A 16722-nucleotide genomic window follows, 5' to 3' on the forward strand; every position below is an offset into this window, starting at 1 on the left:
CGCTTTCTACAATTGGTATAAAATATTAGTCATAATAATATGCATTTTAGTGTATTACGTATAATATTTATGACTTAGACTTACTTTTGCTTCATCAGAGAACCAATATTCAACCAACCCACGATATTGAACTTCGTCAATCCTAGCATCACATAACTCAATTTCATATACAATTTCATCTACTTTTTTACTTGGGTCAAATCCAGTTGCCTTTAAATCACCCTTCCATTGCCTCCATTTTTCATTCAAATCAGATTTTATCATTTCTCGCAATTCATCGGTTATTGGAGGAACAAACTCAAATCGTTTCTACACATTGAGAGATGTTAAATAAAAAATGTAAGTTATATTACAAATTCTGATACACAAATAATTAAAAAACTTGCAAACTATCTAAGTAACGATTATGAAATCGGCTATTTGTTTCAGCATCGCTTTTTTATTATCTGAGGGCATATCTTTCCAAGTTTTGATGTTGATGGGTGCATATTGAGACTTTCTAACAATACTACCTAAGTAACAAGTAAAAGCTGTCCCTTCATCACCAATTGGTCGTCCAAAGTTATCCAACTTAACAATTATGAAATCATCATCCATTTCCCATATATCTAACATTCTTGTTGGACCTCTACATCGTTTAGGTCCTACATCCACAAGTAAAAGGAAAGACATAATAACATAAAAACAAATTCAAAGAATTAACATAAACGAACAAAATAGAAAATGGTATATAATATTTATACCTTCCACAATACGTTCTTCTTCTTCAGCTTCTATGTCAGAAGGAATGGAGTGAGATTCTACAGACTCAGGCATGACACTTTCTGTATGACTAGGACCAGAACCAGTTTCTTCACCATTACTTCCTTGCACATTGGTTGAGTTTGAATTAGTGGGAATGGACTATCTTCCTCCATTACTATTTTCTCGATGCCCAATAATCAATTTCCTTCTTCTAGCCATTGCTGCTCTAAATATGAAAATATTTTTAAAATAATCTCAACTCAATATATTAGCACACAAAGTAATATTAATATGTCCATAAAAATTGACTCCAAACAAATGTTAAGAGTTATAGGTTTCATGTTGTTAAATGAACTTGGATCTCGTTCTAAAAATTAGTTAAATGAATAAAAATGTCCAAACACATTTATACACTCAATCGTCTAAGAATGAATCTAAACAATATAAGACTCCAAGCAAACTACAAATAACTTCAATACATCTCACAAAAAATTCGTCTTAATTCGTTTTAACTCATTCATAATTCTCCAGACAAAGGTAAAAATATCAACATGCATTCATAACCTGTTATTACACATTCCTCATTTCAATCTTTTTTTCTTTCTTGTATTACTTTTTCACAATCTACATTCTCATATAATAATGAGGTTTGTTTTCAAGATTCACACACATGTGTGACATTGTTTTGGCTTGTTCTGAATTGGTCTTTCTTTTGGTTTCAAAAATATATGCATTTGCATGAACTATTAGCATAAACTATATATATATATATATATATATATATATATATATATATATATATATATATATATATATATATATAAGAATAAGCCAAAATCAAGTTATATTGCCTTTGCATAAACTATTAGCTATTTTAATAGCCTATCTTCGATGCTTATGAGAATAAGCTGAAAACAGCTTATGATCGTCATAAGCTGTTTTGATAAGTTCTTGCCAAATAACAGTCTCACAACACTTATGTCAGTATATAAGAGCAAATACATCAACCCAAACACTCCCCAAACCTACTAAATCTCATTGAAAGAGACCCTAAAAACAAAATAAATTTTCATTAAAATAATTGTTGCTACTGTGTGCCTAATTATCACAGTGTGCCCAGTAAGTATAAATACTATCATACTAAAAACATAATCAAAACAAATCAAAAAATCAACAAATATTATGGTAAAAATAAATCAAAACATCAAGTGAAAATAGTGAAAACATAATAACAGAATTTTGTCCTTTGATGACCTACAGAAAGTAAAAATAGAAGAAACGTGAAAATTGATGGCTTACAAGATCTCGTTTGCTTTGAGACAGAGGGATTTGACTTCAGATTCTTTCAGTTGATCTTCAAGGATTTCGATTTGGGTGTGAAAAGTGTTGCAATATGGTAACGGGGAAGAACAAGAGAGGTTTAGGTTTCAATCAGGGAAGAAAGAGTGAGGTTTTGATTTGGCCATTTCAGGATTTGGAAGAGTGAGATTTTGATTTGGATTCTGAAACGGGTGAAGAATGAAACTGTGTCTAGAACGTGAAGAGTTGGGTTTTTTTTTTTTTTTTATTAGAGTTTTTTTTATATATTTTCAATTTAGAGGTGGAGAAAATTGGAAAAAGCGGGATCTTTCCCGGTCTATTGTATTACTTTATATATATATATATATATATATTAAGATACCTATAACTGCCACTTCCGTAGGTAAAACTTATCAATACCTACGGATTTTCGTCCGTCACTATAAACCTCCGAAGGTATATGGCAATTTTCTTGTAGGGATAAGAAACCAAAGCTCATGTGAAAGAATATGAGACATAATATTTAATAGAATATTTGTCTTGCTTTCTCATTGAATAATCACGAGTTTATGTATACATAATTTGGCTACCAAGCTTAAGCCTATCTTGACTACCATGTTGTTACTACATATAGAAGATATTTGCTAAAAATAAAAGATATTGTTATATTCTAATTTTTATATTCAAATAATTTTGACAAAATATAACGGCTTCATAGAAAAATTATTTTAAATACTAACACACGGAAAATGAACGAATAACCCCACAAGCTCACCTGGGTTGACATGGAAGTGTTGGCATGAGACTTTTGAGTGTGCTCTTCTCAAGATCTAAAGTTTAATTCTTCCTGGTACTAGTTTTCTAGGGCTAATTTGATTTTTTCAATAGAAAAATAACATATAATTCTGTTTATTATAATTTTTCTATTGCTAATCAATTATACAAATAAAAACAAAATATATAAAATAAATACCTCTGCCAAATAAAAGAAGGAAAAAAACAAACTGTTGTGCAAATCTAACTTGAGTAGGAGTCATGTCCATTTATTGGACACTTTCATTTAAAAAGAGATAGATTCATGAAATAATATTTAAAAATAATACTATTATTTTTTATGAATATATCTCTTTTCACATGATGGTATCATTTAAATAAAGATGATCTTGATCCAATAAATTTATCTTTAAGGGCATGTTAAGGAGTTAAAAAGTATATATTTTATATTGAAAGTAATAATTTTTAAACATTTAAGAAATTAAATGCAGAACTTTTTTGTTAAAAAAAAAAGCAGAACTTTGAATAAATTATTTCTATTTTAAGTTTCATAATGTTATAAAAAATTAAGATGATGGAGAGAAAGATAGAAACGTGAGAGTTTCGATATCTCTTTATATTTATAATTGGGTTAATAGGTCTTTACCCCCTTTAATATAGGTCACTTTTGATTTTGTCCTCTGTAAAATTATTTTTTTGATTCGGTCCTTGTAAAAAAAATTTGTTTTCGAAAACCCCCCTAGACCAGCTGACTGTGCATTTTTGCTGACTGTATAATTATTTTTATTTTATTATGGGGTACACGTGGCATTTATGATTTTTTTTATAAAAAAAATTATAAAATTCTTAAAAAAATGAAAAAATATTATAAAAAATGAAATAAATTCTAGAAAAATAAAAATGAGTAAAAAAATTAAAATAATTATGGAAAAATTAATAAAAATCTGGTAAATGAAAAATAATGAACAAATCTAGAAAACTTAGTAAAAAAAATTCTGGAATAATTTAAAAAATTTGGTCAAATGAAAAAATATAGAAAATTTAATAAAATAAAATCTGGAAAAATTAATATATTTCAAAAAATTCATATATCCATATTATTTTCAATAGAGGAGTTTTAATTCATATTTATAAAAAAAAATCTGGAAAAAATAAAAAAAAATCATATTTTTTTTCGAAATTAAGAAGTTCTAATTTATAAAAAAATCAAAAATTCATCAACTTAAAATATTTCAAAATTTATGAATCTAATAAGAATAGAATTAAAAATGAAAGTTCAGATTTTTCTTTCGAAATTAAAAAGTTTATTTTTTGATTTTTTATACAGAAAATCAAAATATTGGAAAGTATATTCATAATTAAAAGAACATAACATTAGATCATGAAGAATAGAATTTCGATATATATTGTAATTTATAATATTTTTTTAAAATTTTAATTTATTTCAGATTTTAATTTATTTCGATATATATTTGGAAAGTATATTCATATTTATAGTTTTAATTTATTTCAGATTTTTTTTAATAATTCTTTTGAAAATTTCGATATATATTAATTTTTTTTTTATTTTTCCAGATTTTTTATTAAATTTTCTAGATTTTACTATAATTTTTAAATTTTTCCAGATTTTTTAAAATTTTAAATTTTTTATTAATATTTTTCAGAATTTTTATAATATTTTTTTCAATTTCGAATTATTAATATTTAAAAAAAATTCAGATTTTTATAATATTTTTTTCGTTTTTTTAATTTTAAAAAAAATCAAGTGAGGAACTTCTCTGTAATTGCCTGGTTATGTAACTTTTAATGATTATTTGGATATCGTTGATTGCTTTGGTTTTATTCAATTATATTTGTTTCTAATATTTTTTTGTGCCTTTACGAATGTACAAGAAATAAGACAATTCAAATGACAACTAACCCTTGTTTTGGTAATTTAACTAGTGTAATTGTCCAATCTTTAATATCTTTAGACATATTTTATTAATGTTGTGATAATAATTTGGCGTTCCATAAACCTCCAATGGTTATAGACTCATCACCTAAAACATTAGGTTGTTGTGACTGTAGGAGAATCTTTGTGAACTTGGTCTAATTATTTTTGTCAAATGTCGCAAAACTAACTTATTCAAACATTTGTATTCTTAGTATTTAGTTACTAAGTAATTCAGGGAAGGGAATTCGACATGACCTTACTGCCGTTTCATTTGTTTATTTCTTTTATCAAACCAAACTTATGTCATGTACACCCTCCAATTTATCCATCCTAGTTACGATTGATATTGTTAGTAAAAATTTCACAATTATTATAATGACAAACTTATATAAATCCATCAACAATTTTACATTTAATACACACTGCAACTTTTTTCTTCATATTTATATTTATAATAAACAAAAGAGTGGTGATAGGCATCCCACCTTAGGTGGCATACCATGCTTATACACCTTCCAACATGTCAAAAAAATATATAAAATACTCTTAAAAAGTGGGATCTGGATCCTCTCCTTTATGACTCTCTCCTGTTTCATTCTACGCTCATCCCGACCTTTGGATTAATCTAGAGGAAAAAAAAGTAAAATAAAAACTATTCACATTGTCTTCTTCACCTTCACCCTGCCGCTTGGTATTCTTTCTTTACCGTCACACCCCCATCTTACCTCTTTGCTCGCAAATCTTATTTTTCCATATCAGAGAATTCATGATTTCTACCATTTGAATTTTGGAACAAAGGATGAGTTGTTATTTGCCAATTATTGTAAAAGAATTGTTCTGTAAATTTTTGATGCTGCAAAATTCCCAATCTCATCCATAACTTGATGTCTTTATATTTTGCAGCATCTGAACAAATATAATTTAAGTCATTAACATTTAAGTTATTTTCAATCAACGATTATAGCTTATTTTTAAGGAGTTAATTGCTTTTTAAAAAAATTAAGACATCAATAATTGTCACATGAGTTATCTCTTTTGAAAAATATGTTCGTCGGAGATCATGTCACCGCCATGCGAAATCGCTGCTGCTGCTAATCGGTTTGAAGGTTATTGAAGGAATGAATCAATTCCTGTTCCAAGCTGAAAGGAAGAAAAGAAGTGTGCGTGTGTAGTTTCTCTCTCACCAACCACCACTACTGTCGTCGACCTCCTCCATCACCGTCCTCCTCCTCCGTCACTGTTGTCTCTCTTCTTCCGCCCTCATTTTCGACGGCGTCATTATGTCGCACTCTCTCTCCTCGTCGTCCTCTTACACCTCCATTGTCGATTCTTCAGATCTGTATTTTCGGCGCCGATGAGAGATTGAGATAAAATTAGAATATTGTTGCTGGTTGTTTTTATGGTCCAGATCTATATTTTTTTGCTGATTTAAGATGTTGTGTTGTATGTGTTTTATGGGTTCAAAGGTTGCCGTTATGGTGGTGTCGGTGAAGGATGTGGTGATGGCTGACAAGAAAGAAAGAGTGGTGGTGGTGGTTAAGTTATGGTGAGATAGAGAGAAGTGAGAGAGATCTATTTGGAGATGAAAAGAGAGTGGCTGTGAGATGAAATCCCTAAAATGTCCCTTGCCACATCAATAGTGTACAAAGGGTCTACCAAAAGAGTGGTCTATGTATCTTTTTCCTAAACAAAAATACTATAATCCTATGAATACTTTATCATAATTATATATGCAATAACTATAAATGGAAGGAAGAGCCAAAAATAGTATATTCCAACTAGTCAATTCAATAACCTTATATAATAATGGTTAGCTAGATATTTTGCCCACATGCCTTAAAAAAATGAATATTTAGATAACGTGGTTCGTTTTTAGCCAAGTGTTCCTCTTTTGTTGTCACAGTCAATACACACAAGCACACTTTCCCTCTGTCCCTACTCTCTTTTCTCAACGGTTTCCCTTTCTTTCTCTTTCAAAATAATTGATAACCAATCACAAAGCCTCCAACTTAGGAAATAGCTCCTCACACAAAACTCACACACTCACAAACACTCTGCCTGTTACCTTATTCTTTCCTTCAAAACCAAGTATGCTTCACTATATATGTAACACACCTTACTCTTCATTCTCTTAAAAACAACTATCTCTCCAACACATACATATGTTTACTACTAACAACTCTTCCTATTCACACTCCATTTCCTCAGAAGCATCTTCTTCCTACTATAACTCATTACCGGAATCGGAGATACGATTAGCAGCTAGTAACCCGAAGAAGAGAGCAGGGAGGAAGATATTCAAGGAAACTCGCCACCCGGTGTATAGAGGTGTAAGGAAGAGGAACTTAGATAAATGGGTTTGTGAAATGAGGGAACCCAACACGAAGACTAGAATTTGGCTAGGAACTTTTCCAACAGCCGAGATGGCAGCCCGAGCCCACGATGTTGCTGCGATGGCATTGAGGGGTCGCTACGCCTGTCTCAATTTTGCAGATTCGGTGTGGCGGCTTCCTATTCCAGCAACTTCCTCAATAAAAGATATTCAAAAGGCAGCTACAAAAGCCGCCGAAGCTTTTAGACCAGACAATACTATAATGATTACCAACATTGAGACTGTTGTAGCTGTTGTCGCCACAAAGGAGTTGAATATGTTTTGTGTGGAAGAAGAAGAGGAAATGTTGAATATGCCGGAGTTTTGGAGGAATATGGCACTAATGTCCCCTACACATAGCTTTGAGTATCATGATCAATATGAAGATTTTCATTTTCAAGACTTTCAAGATGATGAGGTATCACTATGGAACTTCTAAATTTTCTTTGTTTGGTTTAACTTTATTTTTGGATTGTAGAATAGGAAATGTCTATACTACAACCTTTTTAATTGGTAGCATAAATTGGAATTTCTTTTCATAGCTTTTATGTGAATTTTTAAATCACTAATCAATCATAAAGTGCTTTTATTATATATGAAAGAAGAATATAACTTTGGAATTTCAGCTTTTGATATAGAAAATATAATCTATTGCCATCCTTGCTTAGCTTGCATTATAAGTTGAAAGAGGTAATATAGCGTCTCTTGTCTTATTCTTCTCTTCTCTTTTGTAGGACTTTAAAAGAAGATCTATCACCATGAGTTGGGTTCTTACTGCAATTGGAGTTCTTTCGCCACATTTCACGGTAACATCAAGGATCGTGATTGTTGCCGTGACCGCAAACCCTACTTTTCTATTTCTGGTTTCTTTGTTTTCTTCTTGGCAAGGAAAGCTACAAAAGAAGAATATGAATGAAACTTGAGAATTTACTACTGAAGGATAAGCCAGTGATTAATATCCTAATTAATTTCTTCAGTGTTTTATTTAGAAGGGTATGTTTCTAGCTAGCAGCTCTTAATCTAATGACGACTATAACATGCCAAATATTAGTTTTACATTAAAAAATGACTAAACTATGGACCCATAAAAGAATACTAAATCAAATATTTTAGATTACCACAATCACTTGGCGGTAAAGTAGTCATCCCATATCTTCTCCAACATGGCATAAAAGTCATTCCATATTTAGACAATAGAGTGTACTCCATCCATTTTTTAATATAAAAGCAAAAATAATTCTTAATTTACTAGTCTAAAATAAAAACAAATGTCAACTAATTTCACTCTATTTAATACTATTATTATTAAAGTATCCTTTAAAAAGTATAATTGGTTACCTACTAAATATCCTGTAAAATTTGAGAGTAACTTATATAGTCTTTTCCTCCACAAGCTCATTACTTAATTTTTATACCAACGTGACAAATTCCCTCCTATAGCTTCTCTTCATTCCATTTCTTGTTTTCTTTTTAATCCGAAGTTCTGGATTAGGTTGTTGTGTTGTTTTAGAAAAGGGCGTGTTACAAGCACTTGTTTCTACATGCGACAACTAGTTTTGTTATGGTTCACTTCAATGACTTCGCCACCTAGTTTCTAAGTATTTGATCAGAAATTTTATGAGTAAACCAAGCAGGACCTTTTCTTCGACTAGCAAAAGGGGACAAATCACTCAAAATATTTCTTAAAAGCAGAGATAAATCAGAAGGTCTGATATGTTTGGTTAGAAATACAGGGTTATAACTATAACGGTTTCCAGGAGCAACATTGACTTCTTGAAAATCTGGTGCATAAATAGCATTTAACCACATCTGTAAAAGAATCTAAGTTCTTTAAAAGATATCATATAAATCATTGAGACACTGATAGAGTTAAGCCAAAAAAGTTTACCATGACTGACTGATACTCCTTGATGAAGAAGTTTGGTGTGGGAGTAAAACTTTCCCAATAATAATATACTTAAAAAAACACTACAACATAATTGAGATCTAGTAAGAATATTGAAAATTGTTACTAAATCAAGAAAATTGTTACTAATTAAATTTAGTAACATTCGAACAATTGTTAGGTAAAATCCGTGTTACTAAAGAGCTTCAGCAAAACTTTATAGTATTATCAGAAACACTAAAAAAATGTTACTTATTTGTATTTTTGTAACACTTTGTATCACCAACATGAAAAAAAGACCAACAAGATACAAACATTCATTTTTTCAACCTGTAAAGCCAGACTGAAAGAAAGAAAGAAAGCAAGACATTAGAACAATGATATTACCTTTGGCAGAGATGATGGATGAAGATGCAAAACCGGTGCGACAAACAACAACGAACAGTGATCGAGAGCATACAAAATCGATGACTAAGACGCCATCAGAAGAAGACGGTGGTGGTTGACTACGCCTCGGAGAAGCTCAATGACAAAGAGCATAGATCGAAGATGATTGACAAAGACGACGAGTGAGCATGTTGAAGAGAACCTTGAGCAAGCTTCACAGGGAAGTAATCGTGAGAGAATGAGACGGAGATTCCATGGATCGAGAATGCCTCTGAGAATGAGAGTGAAAGAGAGATCGCGAATGATTGCGTTGTGTGAAATAAGCTAACACACGCAACAAACCATTTATATTTTTCAATTAAAAAGCCATACAATGTTTATTGAATAGAAAGTAAAAGCAGAAGTGTTACAGTGTTGGTAACATTTTTAAAAAAATGTCTCAAATAGCTGTTAAATAGTAACATTTCTAAGAAGCTTACCTGTTCAATGTTACTAATAGTTATATATGTAGCCGTGAGAAGATAGGATGTTTTAAATCCAAAAGAAAAGCAACATTTTCTTCATCTAAAACTTTTTTTGATTGCAAATGGTTGTTTTGGATGAAATGATTATAACTCGAGGAAGTCATGTCAGCAATGAGATTCTGTTTTATCCTTGTTCATTTTATTGTCAGCAATGTTTTCAACATCCTTGGAAATTCCAACTTGAATGTTAACCTTGTCTATAGTTATACCATTAACTAAAGAAGCTGACTTAGGACTAGAGAACAAGCCATCCAGATTTGGGATAATGAAAGAGATAGTAACATAAATGGGATTATCAAAATTATCAGAATTTAGCCCCTCCTTCGCGATCAGAGGGCTAGAAGCCATCACAGACAGTTCATGACCAAATAAATTGAAAGTGATTAGTTCATTGACCATATTCGCAAGATTACTTTGAATTAAAATATTGCCTTTCACATTTTCAATGCTATAATCGATTGTTGGAGGTTTTCCTTTGGCAACATGTGCTATCTTAGCCAAAGTATGCCCAGAAATGTTAGCATCCTCAATAGTTTCAGCCACATTTTTACTAGACTAAACTATGTTACTTTTTTGTTGACCTCATAATGCTTATGTTTCATAGAAATTTTATTCACCTCCACTAAGTCAGTTGCAAGTCTCTTGGATTGCTAAATAGAGTGCCCAATGACTTTGCAATTGTTAAAAATATAAAGGATGTTTATCAAACACAATTCCCACATTATAGAAGGCATAATTGTCCCTCTCAACCAAAACCTTGTTATAATGCTTTTGGGTTAGGTCTATATCAACCAAAATACGTACATAGTGGCCAAGTAGACGGTTTTTTGTGGATTCATCAATGGAAAGAGGGGCGTCCACACTAGATGCAATTTCAAAAAGCAATGTTGGTCTCTAATACTCTTGCGGGAGGTTCATAATTCGAATCCAAACTTGTGCATGTGAAAGTTTTTGCTTGGATGGATTGAAGTCCTTTGTCGAACACGAAAACCTCGATATGACTGGTTTGAGACTCAACTACCTTAAAGACCATATTTTTCGCATCTCTTCAACTGTGTTAAATTGGCCATAGAGAGGACAATTTCATGTAAAGATCACGTGTGGTTAGGGGAGAATCTCCCTTTTGAAGAGTTAACCTATCGTGTAAGCTTCGATTACCATCCTCTAACTTTAATTCATACTTCTGCTGAGAGATTTTCACAATAACACAGTCCCCTTTAGCCATGAAATTTTATGGGCAAAATATGAAAATCAACCAAATCGAATCAACAGTTAAAAGAACGAAATAAATTTTGAAACCAAGTGACAGAGCATAGAACTGAAACTTAAGATAAATAAAATATTCGAGAACGCAGAAGGAGAACACTGATATCTACCAAGAAACAACTACGAGAGGAGGACACGTACCAGAGAACTAGAAAGGAATCAATGGAAAACTAGAGAACTAGCAACAAATTTTCAACAGAGGAGCAGATCCGGAGGCCCATTGGAAAACCGCAGAGAACCACCGTCTGAATCACTGACGAACAACGATAATTGTCGTTGGAGTTGGCTAGAATATCAGAGCGGAGGAAAGAGAACGAAGTGTTATCCCCTTGTAATCATTCATTTTTCTCCAAGAATCATTTTACTTGTATACACACATACAATTAACCCTTCAAAAAGAATATAGACAATTATATGCAATAAAGAGGATAGGGGTTTTTTTATGTAATTTACCCACCAACCAATGAAAATGAGCAATTTGTTGATGGGGTTAAGATAGTTCATGGATATCACTTAAAAATGTGCTTATGAGGTTAATATGTATTGGTTGGGGTAAATTATCCACCGTTCTTTCATAGGTACCCTAGTTGTCACCTTTTTTCATTCTTTCCATACACTCTTAAAAAAATTCTATAAATATGTTATATTAGTTGTGTCATTAAAAAAGATAAGAACTTATACAATATTACATATATCGTTAATATCATTAAAAAAGATACACATAATGTAACATCCCGATATTTTTAGATATTATTTATGGCCTTCAAAGTATTTTTTTATAGATTTATAATTTACTAATGATGTGTTAGGAGTGTAAGGAAACTCTTATGACTTTGGAGTCTATTTATTTTATTGGTGGAATATAATATTTTTACTCAATTTATAATACTAATAATTTGACCATGAGCTTCTCTTTTGTTTGCTGAGTCAAAGGACATGTTTCACTCATTATTCACTCTTGTTAATTAGCTTAAGAGCATGTCTTGCTAAATATTAGGAATTCACACTCCACGGATTAAATACTTCCTATAGTTATGCTATGAATTGTTCATAACTTTGACTAATTAGTAATTAGGGTAGTAAGTGGCATTTACGGTTCCTCCATAACCATAACCCACGTTTAGGATTGATTGAGTGGAGTACCATTCTCTTAAGTAGTTATTTTAGTCCATCTCAATTCATATTGCAAAATCCCTTATATGTTTCTCTAACTCTCGTAACCGTGCTACTTGCCAGTCTCACATCATCAAAATATTATAACTCATTTTCATGCCTCTTCATCCTAATTATTCATCCTAAATTATGTTGGTACATGATGTACCTCACGTTTTCTTCTCTAGCCATGTCATTCAATCTCTCTCACTTTTCTCTTTAATTACATGACCCTCTTTTGATATATCCCACACCATCCTCTTGATTTACCTTACGGCTCCAAACAAGATCCATGGCCATTAATTTCGCTCATGCTTATTCCTATAACTATCATTCATCAAATAGTTTTTTTTCAAGTATAGTTGCTTCCGTTCCATGTTTCGTGTGACGCAAAGGTAACCCCTTTCCAACCATTCCTATATATTCTTCCTATTTCTATTTTGTCTCTAATTTTAGGATTTATGCTTTTGAAGCTTTGAACTCTTTCTCCTGCAAATTGTCTGTGAGGCTGTTGAGTTTCCGCGTTCGAAAAACAAGTCTTAGAGGTAAGGGCTTTTTCCCCATACGTTCTTACTAAGTATTAGGATTATGTTATGAATTAGAGGTAGAGATTCTTGTCTCTTGAAAAGAACAAAACAACTAAAATATGAATTCATATGGTAAAATTTAGCCTTTTATAAAAGTTATTAGTTTAATTATATTTTATATGATGTTTGTATGATAATGTTATGTGGAATGACATTTATTTTATTTTTCTATTCATATATGTTTTTGTGGTATTGTTAAAGAAGTGTTAGATTTGCTGATAAACTAAATAAATGAAAATATAGAAATATGAGTTTTATGAAAATATTTCAGTTTGGTTCATGTGGATGATGATGTGTTAATAATATATTTTTTTGTGGTGCCTTAGTGGCAGGATAACATCATGTTGCATTATTGTGCCTAAGTGACGGGGTTTTAGTCTGCATTTTCATGATCATGCATGGCATATGCATCTGTGTGGTGCCTTAGTGGCGGGAATTGCAATTATATTTTGTGTGGATGCCTTAGTGGCGGGAATTGCAATTATATTTCTGTGTGGTGCCTGTGTGGCGGGAATTACACATCATTACATTGCATTAGGTCTGTTTTACATCTGTGTTGATAAGTGATTAAACTGTTATATATACAAAAGAAATGTGTATGAACTTTACCTTAAATACTTAAATGTATTTTTCTTATTTCTTTTTTATTGAGAAGTTTTGATACTATCTATTTTGTGGCATTGTTCTTGTGCTTTGAGTATGAACCAATTTGGATAAGGAAATTGACCCTTACACTAACATTTTAGGTACCAAAGAAGAATTTTAGGTACCAAAGAAGAGATGATCTATGCTTTGAAGTTTTTGCTTGAAGTGCGTACGGGGGATGAAATTGGGTTTTTGATTGAATTGTAACTTTAGTAGAAATTTTTTAAGGATATTAGTTTAAGAGTTTTAATTACATTATGTTAAGAATTTTGTATAGGTTTTGCTAGAATATATTATTGATGAAATAAATAAATAGTAGTGTTTTTCAGAAAAGAAAAATGATTTAGGCGTAATGTCTTAGATCAAAATCCGGGGCGTTACACATAACGTGTTACAATTTAAAAATCATAAATATTTATACCTATAATTTTAATCAAAATATTTTAAACCAAAATCAAACATTTCAAAAATATAAGTTTTACAATTTATATTTGCAAGCACAATAAAAAAACAAACATACGTTTCATAAGTTCTAGCTCAACTGACAAAAATGCCGAAATTATTATGCCGGACGTTATGATCGGGATTTGAACCCCGGTAATATTATGTTACACTACTCCCACCGTTTCAAAATGAGTGTTGTTTTATCCAAAAAATATTGTTTCAAAATGAATGTCATTTTCAGTTTCCAATGCAAAAATAACTTTTACTTTTCAATTGTACCCTTAAATTAATATTATGTTACACTACTTCCAAAGTATTATTTTTTCTTTAGTGAAAAGCAAATCAATAGTTGATTAGGATAATTTGGTAAAATTGTTACGACATTTGACTACTTTATTTCATTTCTTAATCTGTGTGCAATTAGCTAAAGCGAAATTCATTTCAAAACGGAGGGAGGGAGTCAATAGCGGAGCCCTTCATGGGCTGGGGTGGGGTGGGCCACGGCCCACGCGAAAAAAATTAAAAAATCAACAATTATAGGTCCAACTTGCGAGATTTTATGCAATTTTCTATCGGTTTTATGTTTTGGTTGATTCAAATTTCTGCAAAATGTTGTAGTGGCCCACCCAAAAATTTAAATAATTCAATTATAGGTCTATTTTGTGAGATTTTATACAATTTTACGTCGGTTTTAGCTTTTGGTTGATCCAAATTTCTGCAAATTGGTGTAGTGGTCCAACCGAAAAATTTAAATAATTCAATTATAGATCTAATTTGTGAGACTTTAAACAATTTTTCAATAGTTAATTTTAGTGGCCCACCCTGACATTTTTTTCTGGCTCCGCCAGAGTGGTATTTAGTAACTTTAAAAAGAAACGAACGCGCAATCAGTAACATGTGGGTTTGAAAGGGATGGAGAGCCAAAAATAGTAAATTCCTCTGAATCATATAATAACCTTGTATAGTGACGCAGCGTAGATATTTTCATAACATGCCTTATAAAATAAAATAAAATAGAAAGAGGATATTTTGATAACCTTGTTCATTTTGAGCCAAGTGTTCCTTTTTAAAGTGTCACTTTCTCTTTTCTCATCTGTTTCCCTTTCTTTTTCCAAATAATTGATAACCAATCACACAGCCTCCAACTTGGGAAATAGCTCACTCACACAAAACACACACACTTACAAATACTCTACCTGTTACCTTATTCTTTCCTTCAAACTCAACTATGCTTCCCTATATATATAACACACCTTACTCTTCATTCTCTTAAAAACAACTCTCTCTCCAATTGCCACTTTTCCTCTTAAAACAATTTTCCACTCTCTCCAACACATACATATGTTTACTACTAACAACTCTTCCTATTCACAATCCATTCCCTCAACAGCATCTTCTTCGTATGACATGTCAACTCCGAATTCGGAGGTACGATTAGCGGCTAGTAACCCAAAGAAGCGAGCAGGGAGGAAGATCTTCAAGGAAACTCGCCACCCGATGTATAGAGGTGTGAGGAAGAGGAACTTAGATAAATGGGTGTGTGAAATGAGGGAACCCAACACAAAGACCAGGATTTGGCTGGGGACTTTTCCAACACCCGAAATGGCAGCCCGAGCCCACGATGTTGCCGCAATGGCATTGAGGGGCCGCTATGCCTGTCTCAATTTTGCAGACTCGGTGTGGCGCCTTCCTATTCCAGCAACTTCCGCGATAAAAGATATTCAAAAGGCGGCTGCTGAAGCTGCCGAAGCTTTTAGACCAGACAAGACTTTAATGATTAATGATATTGACACCGTAGTACCTGTCGTGGCCACAAAGGAGTTGAATATGTTTTGTGTGGAAGTCGAAGAAGAGCAGGAAATGTTGAATATGCCAGAATTGTTGAGGAATATGGCACTAATGTCCCCTACACATAGCTTTGAGTATCATGATCAGTATGAAGATATTCATGTACAAGACTTTCAAGATGATGAGGTATCACTATGGAACTTCTAAACTTAATGTGTTTGGTTTAATTTTATTTTTGGATTGTAGAATAGGAAATGTCTATACTACAACCTTTTTAATTGGTAGCATAAATTCTGCATATACATAGGTTGAAATTGAAAAGGAGTTTCTCTTTATAGCTTTTATGTGGATTATTAAATCACTAATCAAGCTTAAAGTGCATCTGACTTTTATTATATATGAAAGAACATAATTTGCAATTTCCAAATATAGTCTATCTTGTCTTATTTTTCTTCTCTTTTGTAGGACTTTAAAAAAAAGTCTGTTACGACGATCTGGGCTGTGACTGCAATTGGGGTGCATACGCCACATTTCACCGTAATATCAAGGATTGTGATCGTTTCCATGTGACTGCGAACATTGCTTTTCTGTGGCTGATTTCTGTCTTTTCATCCTGGCAAGGAAAGGTACCAGAGAAGAATGAATGAAACTTAAGCAGAAACCAGTAATTAATATCTTCTGCAATTTCCTCCTGTGTTCGGTTTGGAAGGGTATGTTTCTAGCCATTCGAAAGAATTGAAACTATGACTCATCAATTAAATGCTTTCATTCATCAGTAACTACCATAGCTCTGAATCTAATGAGGCCTAAAGCTTGCCAAATATTAGTTATACATTAAAAAATGACTAAAGTATGGACCCTTAAAAGAAAGACTAAATCAAATATTCCAAATAAATTTCGCCTTAAAGTCATCGCATCTC

General features: G+C 31.9%; 3 protein-coding genes and 1 long non-coding RNA gene across 4 annotated transcripts; 2 read left to right on the forward strand and 2 right to left on the reverse strand.

Annotated features, from left to right (window-relative positions):
- Positions 1 to 210: 210 nt before the first annotated feature.
- LOC112422827 (uncharacterized) lies at positions 211 to 2278 on the reverse strand. Its single transcript, XM_039826736.1, has 3 exons — positions 2044 to 2278; positions 744 to 970; positions 211 to 644 (listed from the first exon to the last, which is right to left on the reverse strand). The coding sequence occupies exons 2-3, from the start codon at positions 814 to 816 to the stop codon at positions 394 to 396; spliced, it is 324 nt and encodes a 107-aa protein (XP_039682670.1). The 5' UTR covers positions 817 to 970; positions 2044 to 2278; the 3' UTR covers positions 211 to 393.
- A 4272-nt stretch (positions 2279 to 6550) lies between these two features.
- Positions 6551 to 8121, forward strand: LOC25497242 (dehydration-responsive element-binding protein 1A). Its single transcript, XM_013597110.3, has 2 exons — positions 6551 to 7542; positions 7859 to 8121. Exons 1-2 carry the CDS (start codon positions 6916 to 6918, stop codon positions 8045 to 8047), a joined length of 816 nt encoding a protein of 271 aa, XP_013452564.1. The 5' UTR covers positions 6551 to 6915; the 3' UTR covers positions 8048 to 8121.
- Positions 7698 to 11601, reverse strand: LOC112422490 (uncharacterized). The gene is made up of 3 exons (XR_003012811.2): positions 11328 to 11601; positions 9397 to 9720; positions 7698 to 8017 (listed from the first exon to the last, which is right to left on the reverse strand). It is a non-coding gene; the product is annotated as an uncharacterized lncRNA (long non-coding RNA).
- Positions 11602 to 15137: 3536 nt separating this feature from the next.
- LOC25497241 (dehydration-responsive element-binding protein 1C) lies at positions 15138 to 16623 on the forward strand. Its single transcript, XM_013597109.3, has 2 exons — positions 15138 to 15988; positions 16268 to 16623. The coding sequence occupies exons 1-2, from the start codon at positions 15356 to 15358 to the stop codon at positions 16370 to 16372; spliced, it is 738 nt and encodes a 245-aa protein (XP_013452563.1). The 5' UTR covers positions 15138 to 15355; the 3' UTR covers positions 16373 to 16623.
- Positions 16624 to 16722: the final 99 nt, after the last annotated feature.

The sequence above is a fragment of the Medicago truncatula genome, chromosome 6 (genome assembly GCF_003473485.1).
Source record: "Medicago truncatula cultivar Jemalong A17 chromosome 6, MtrunA17r5.0-ANR, whole genome shotgun sequence".
Lineage (NCBI taxonomy): Eukaryota > Viridiplantae > Streptophyta > Magnoliopsida > Fabales > Fabaceae > Medicago > Medicago truncatula.

Excerpts from the sequence above, each read along its gene's own strand:
- LOC25497241 (XM_013597109.3), top strand. The coding sequence starts at position 15,356 with ATGTTTACTACTAACAACTCTTCCTATTCACAATCCATTCCCTCAACA. Across the intron at positions 15,989-16,267 it reads AAGACTTTCAAGATGATGAG|GACTTTAAAAAAAAGTCTGT; the intron begins GTATCACTATGG and ends TCTCTTTTGTAG.
- LOC25497242 (XM_013597110.3), top strand. The coding sequence starts at position 6,916 with ATGTTTACTACTAACAACTCTTCCTATTCACACTCCATTTCCTCAGAA. Across the intron at positions 7,543-7,858 it reads AAGACTTTCAAGATGATGAG|GACTTTAAAAGAAGATCTAT; the intron begins GTATCACTATGG and ends TCTCTTTTGTAG.
- LOC112422827 (XM_039826736.1), bottom strand. The coding sequence starts at position 816 with ATGCCTGAGTCTGTAGAATCTCACTCCATTCCTTCTGACATAGAAGCT. Across the intron at positions 645-743 it reads AGAAGAACGTATTGTGGAAG|GACCTAAACGATGTAGAGGT; the intron begins GTATAAATATTA and ends TTGTGGATGTAG.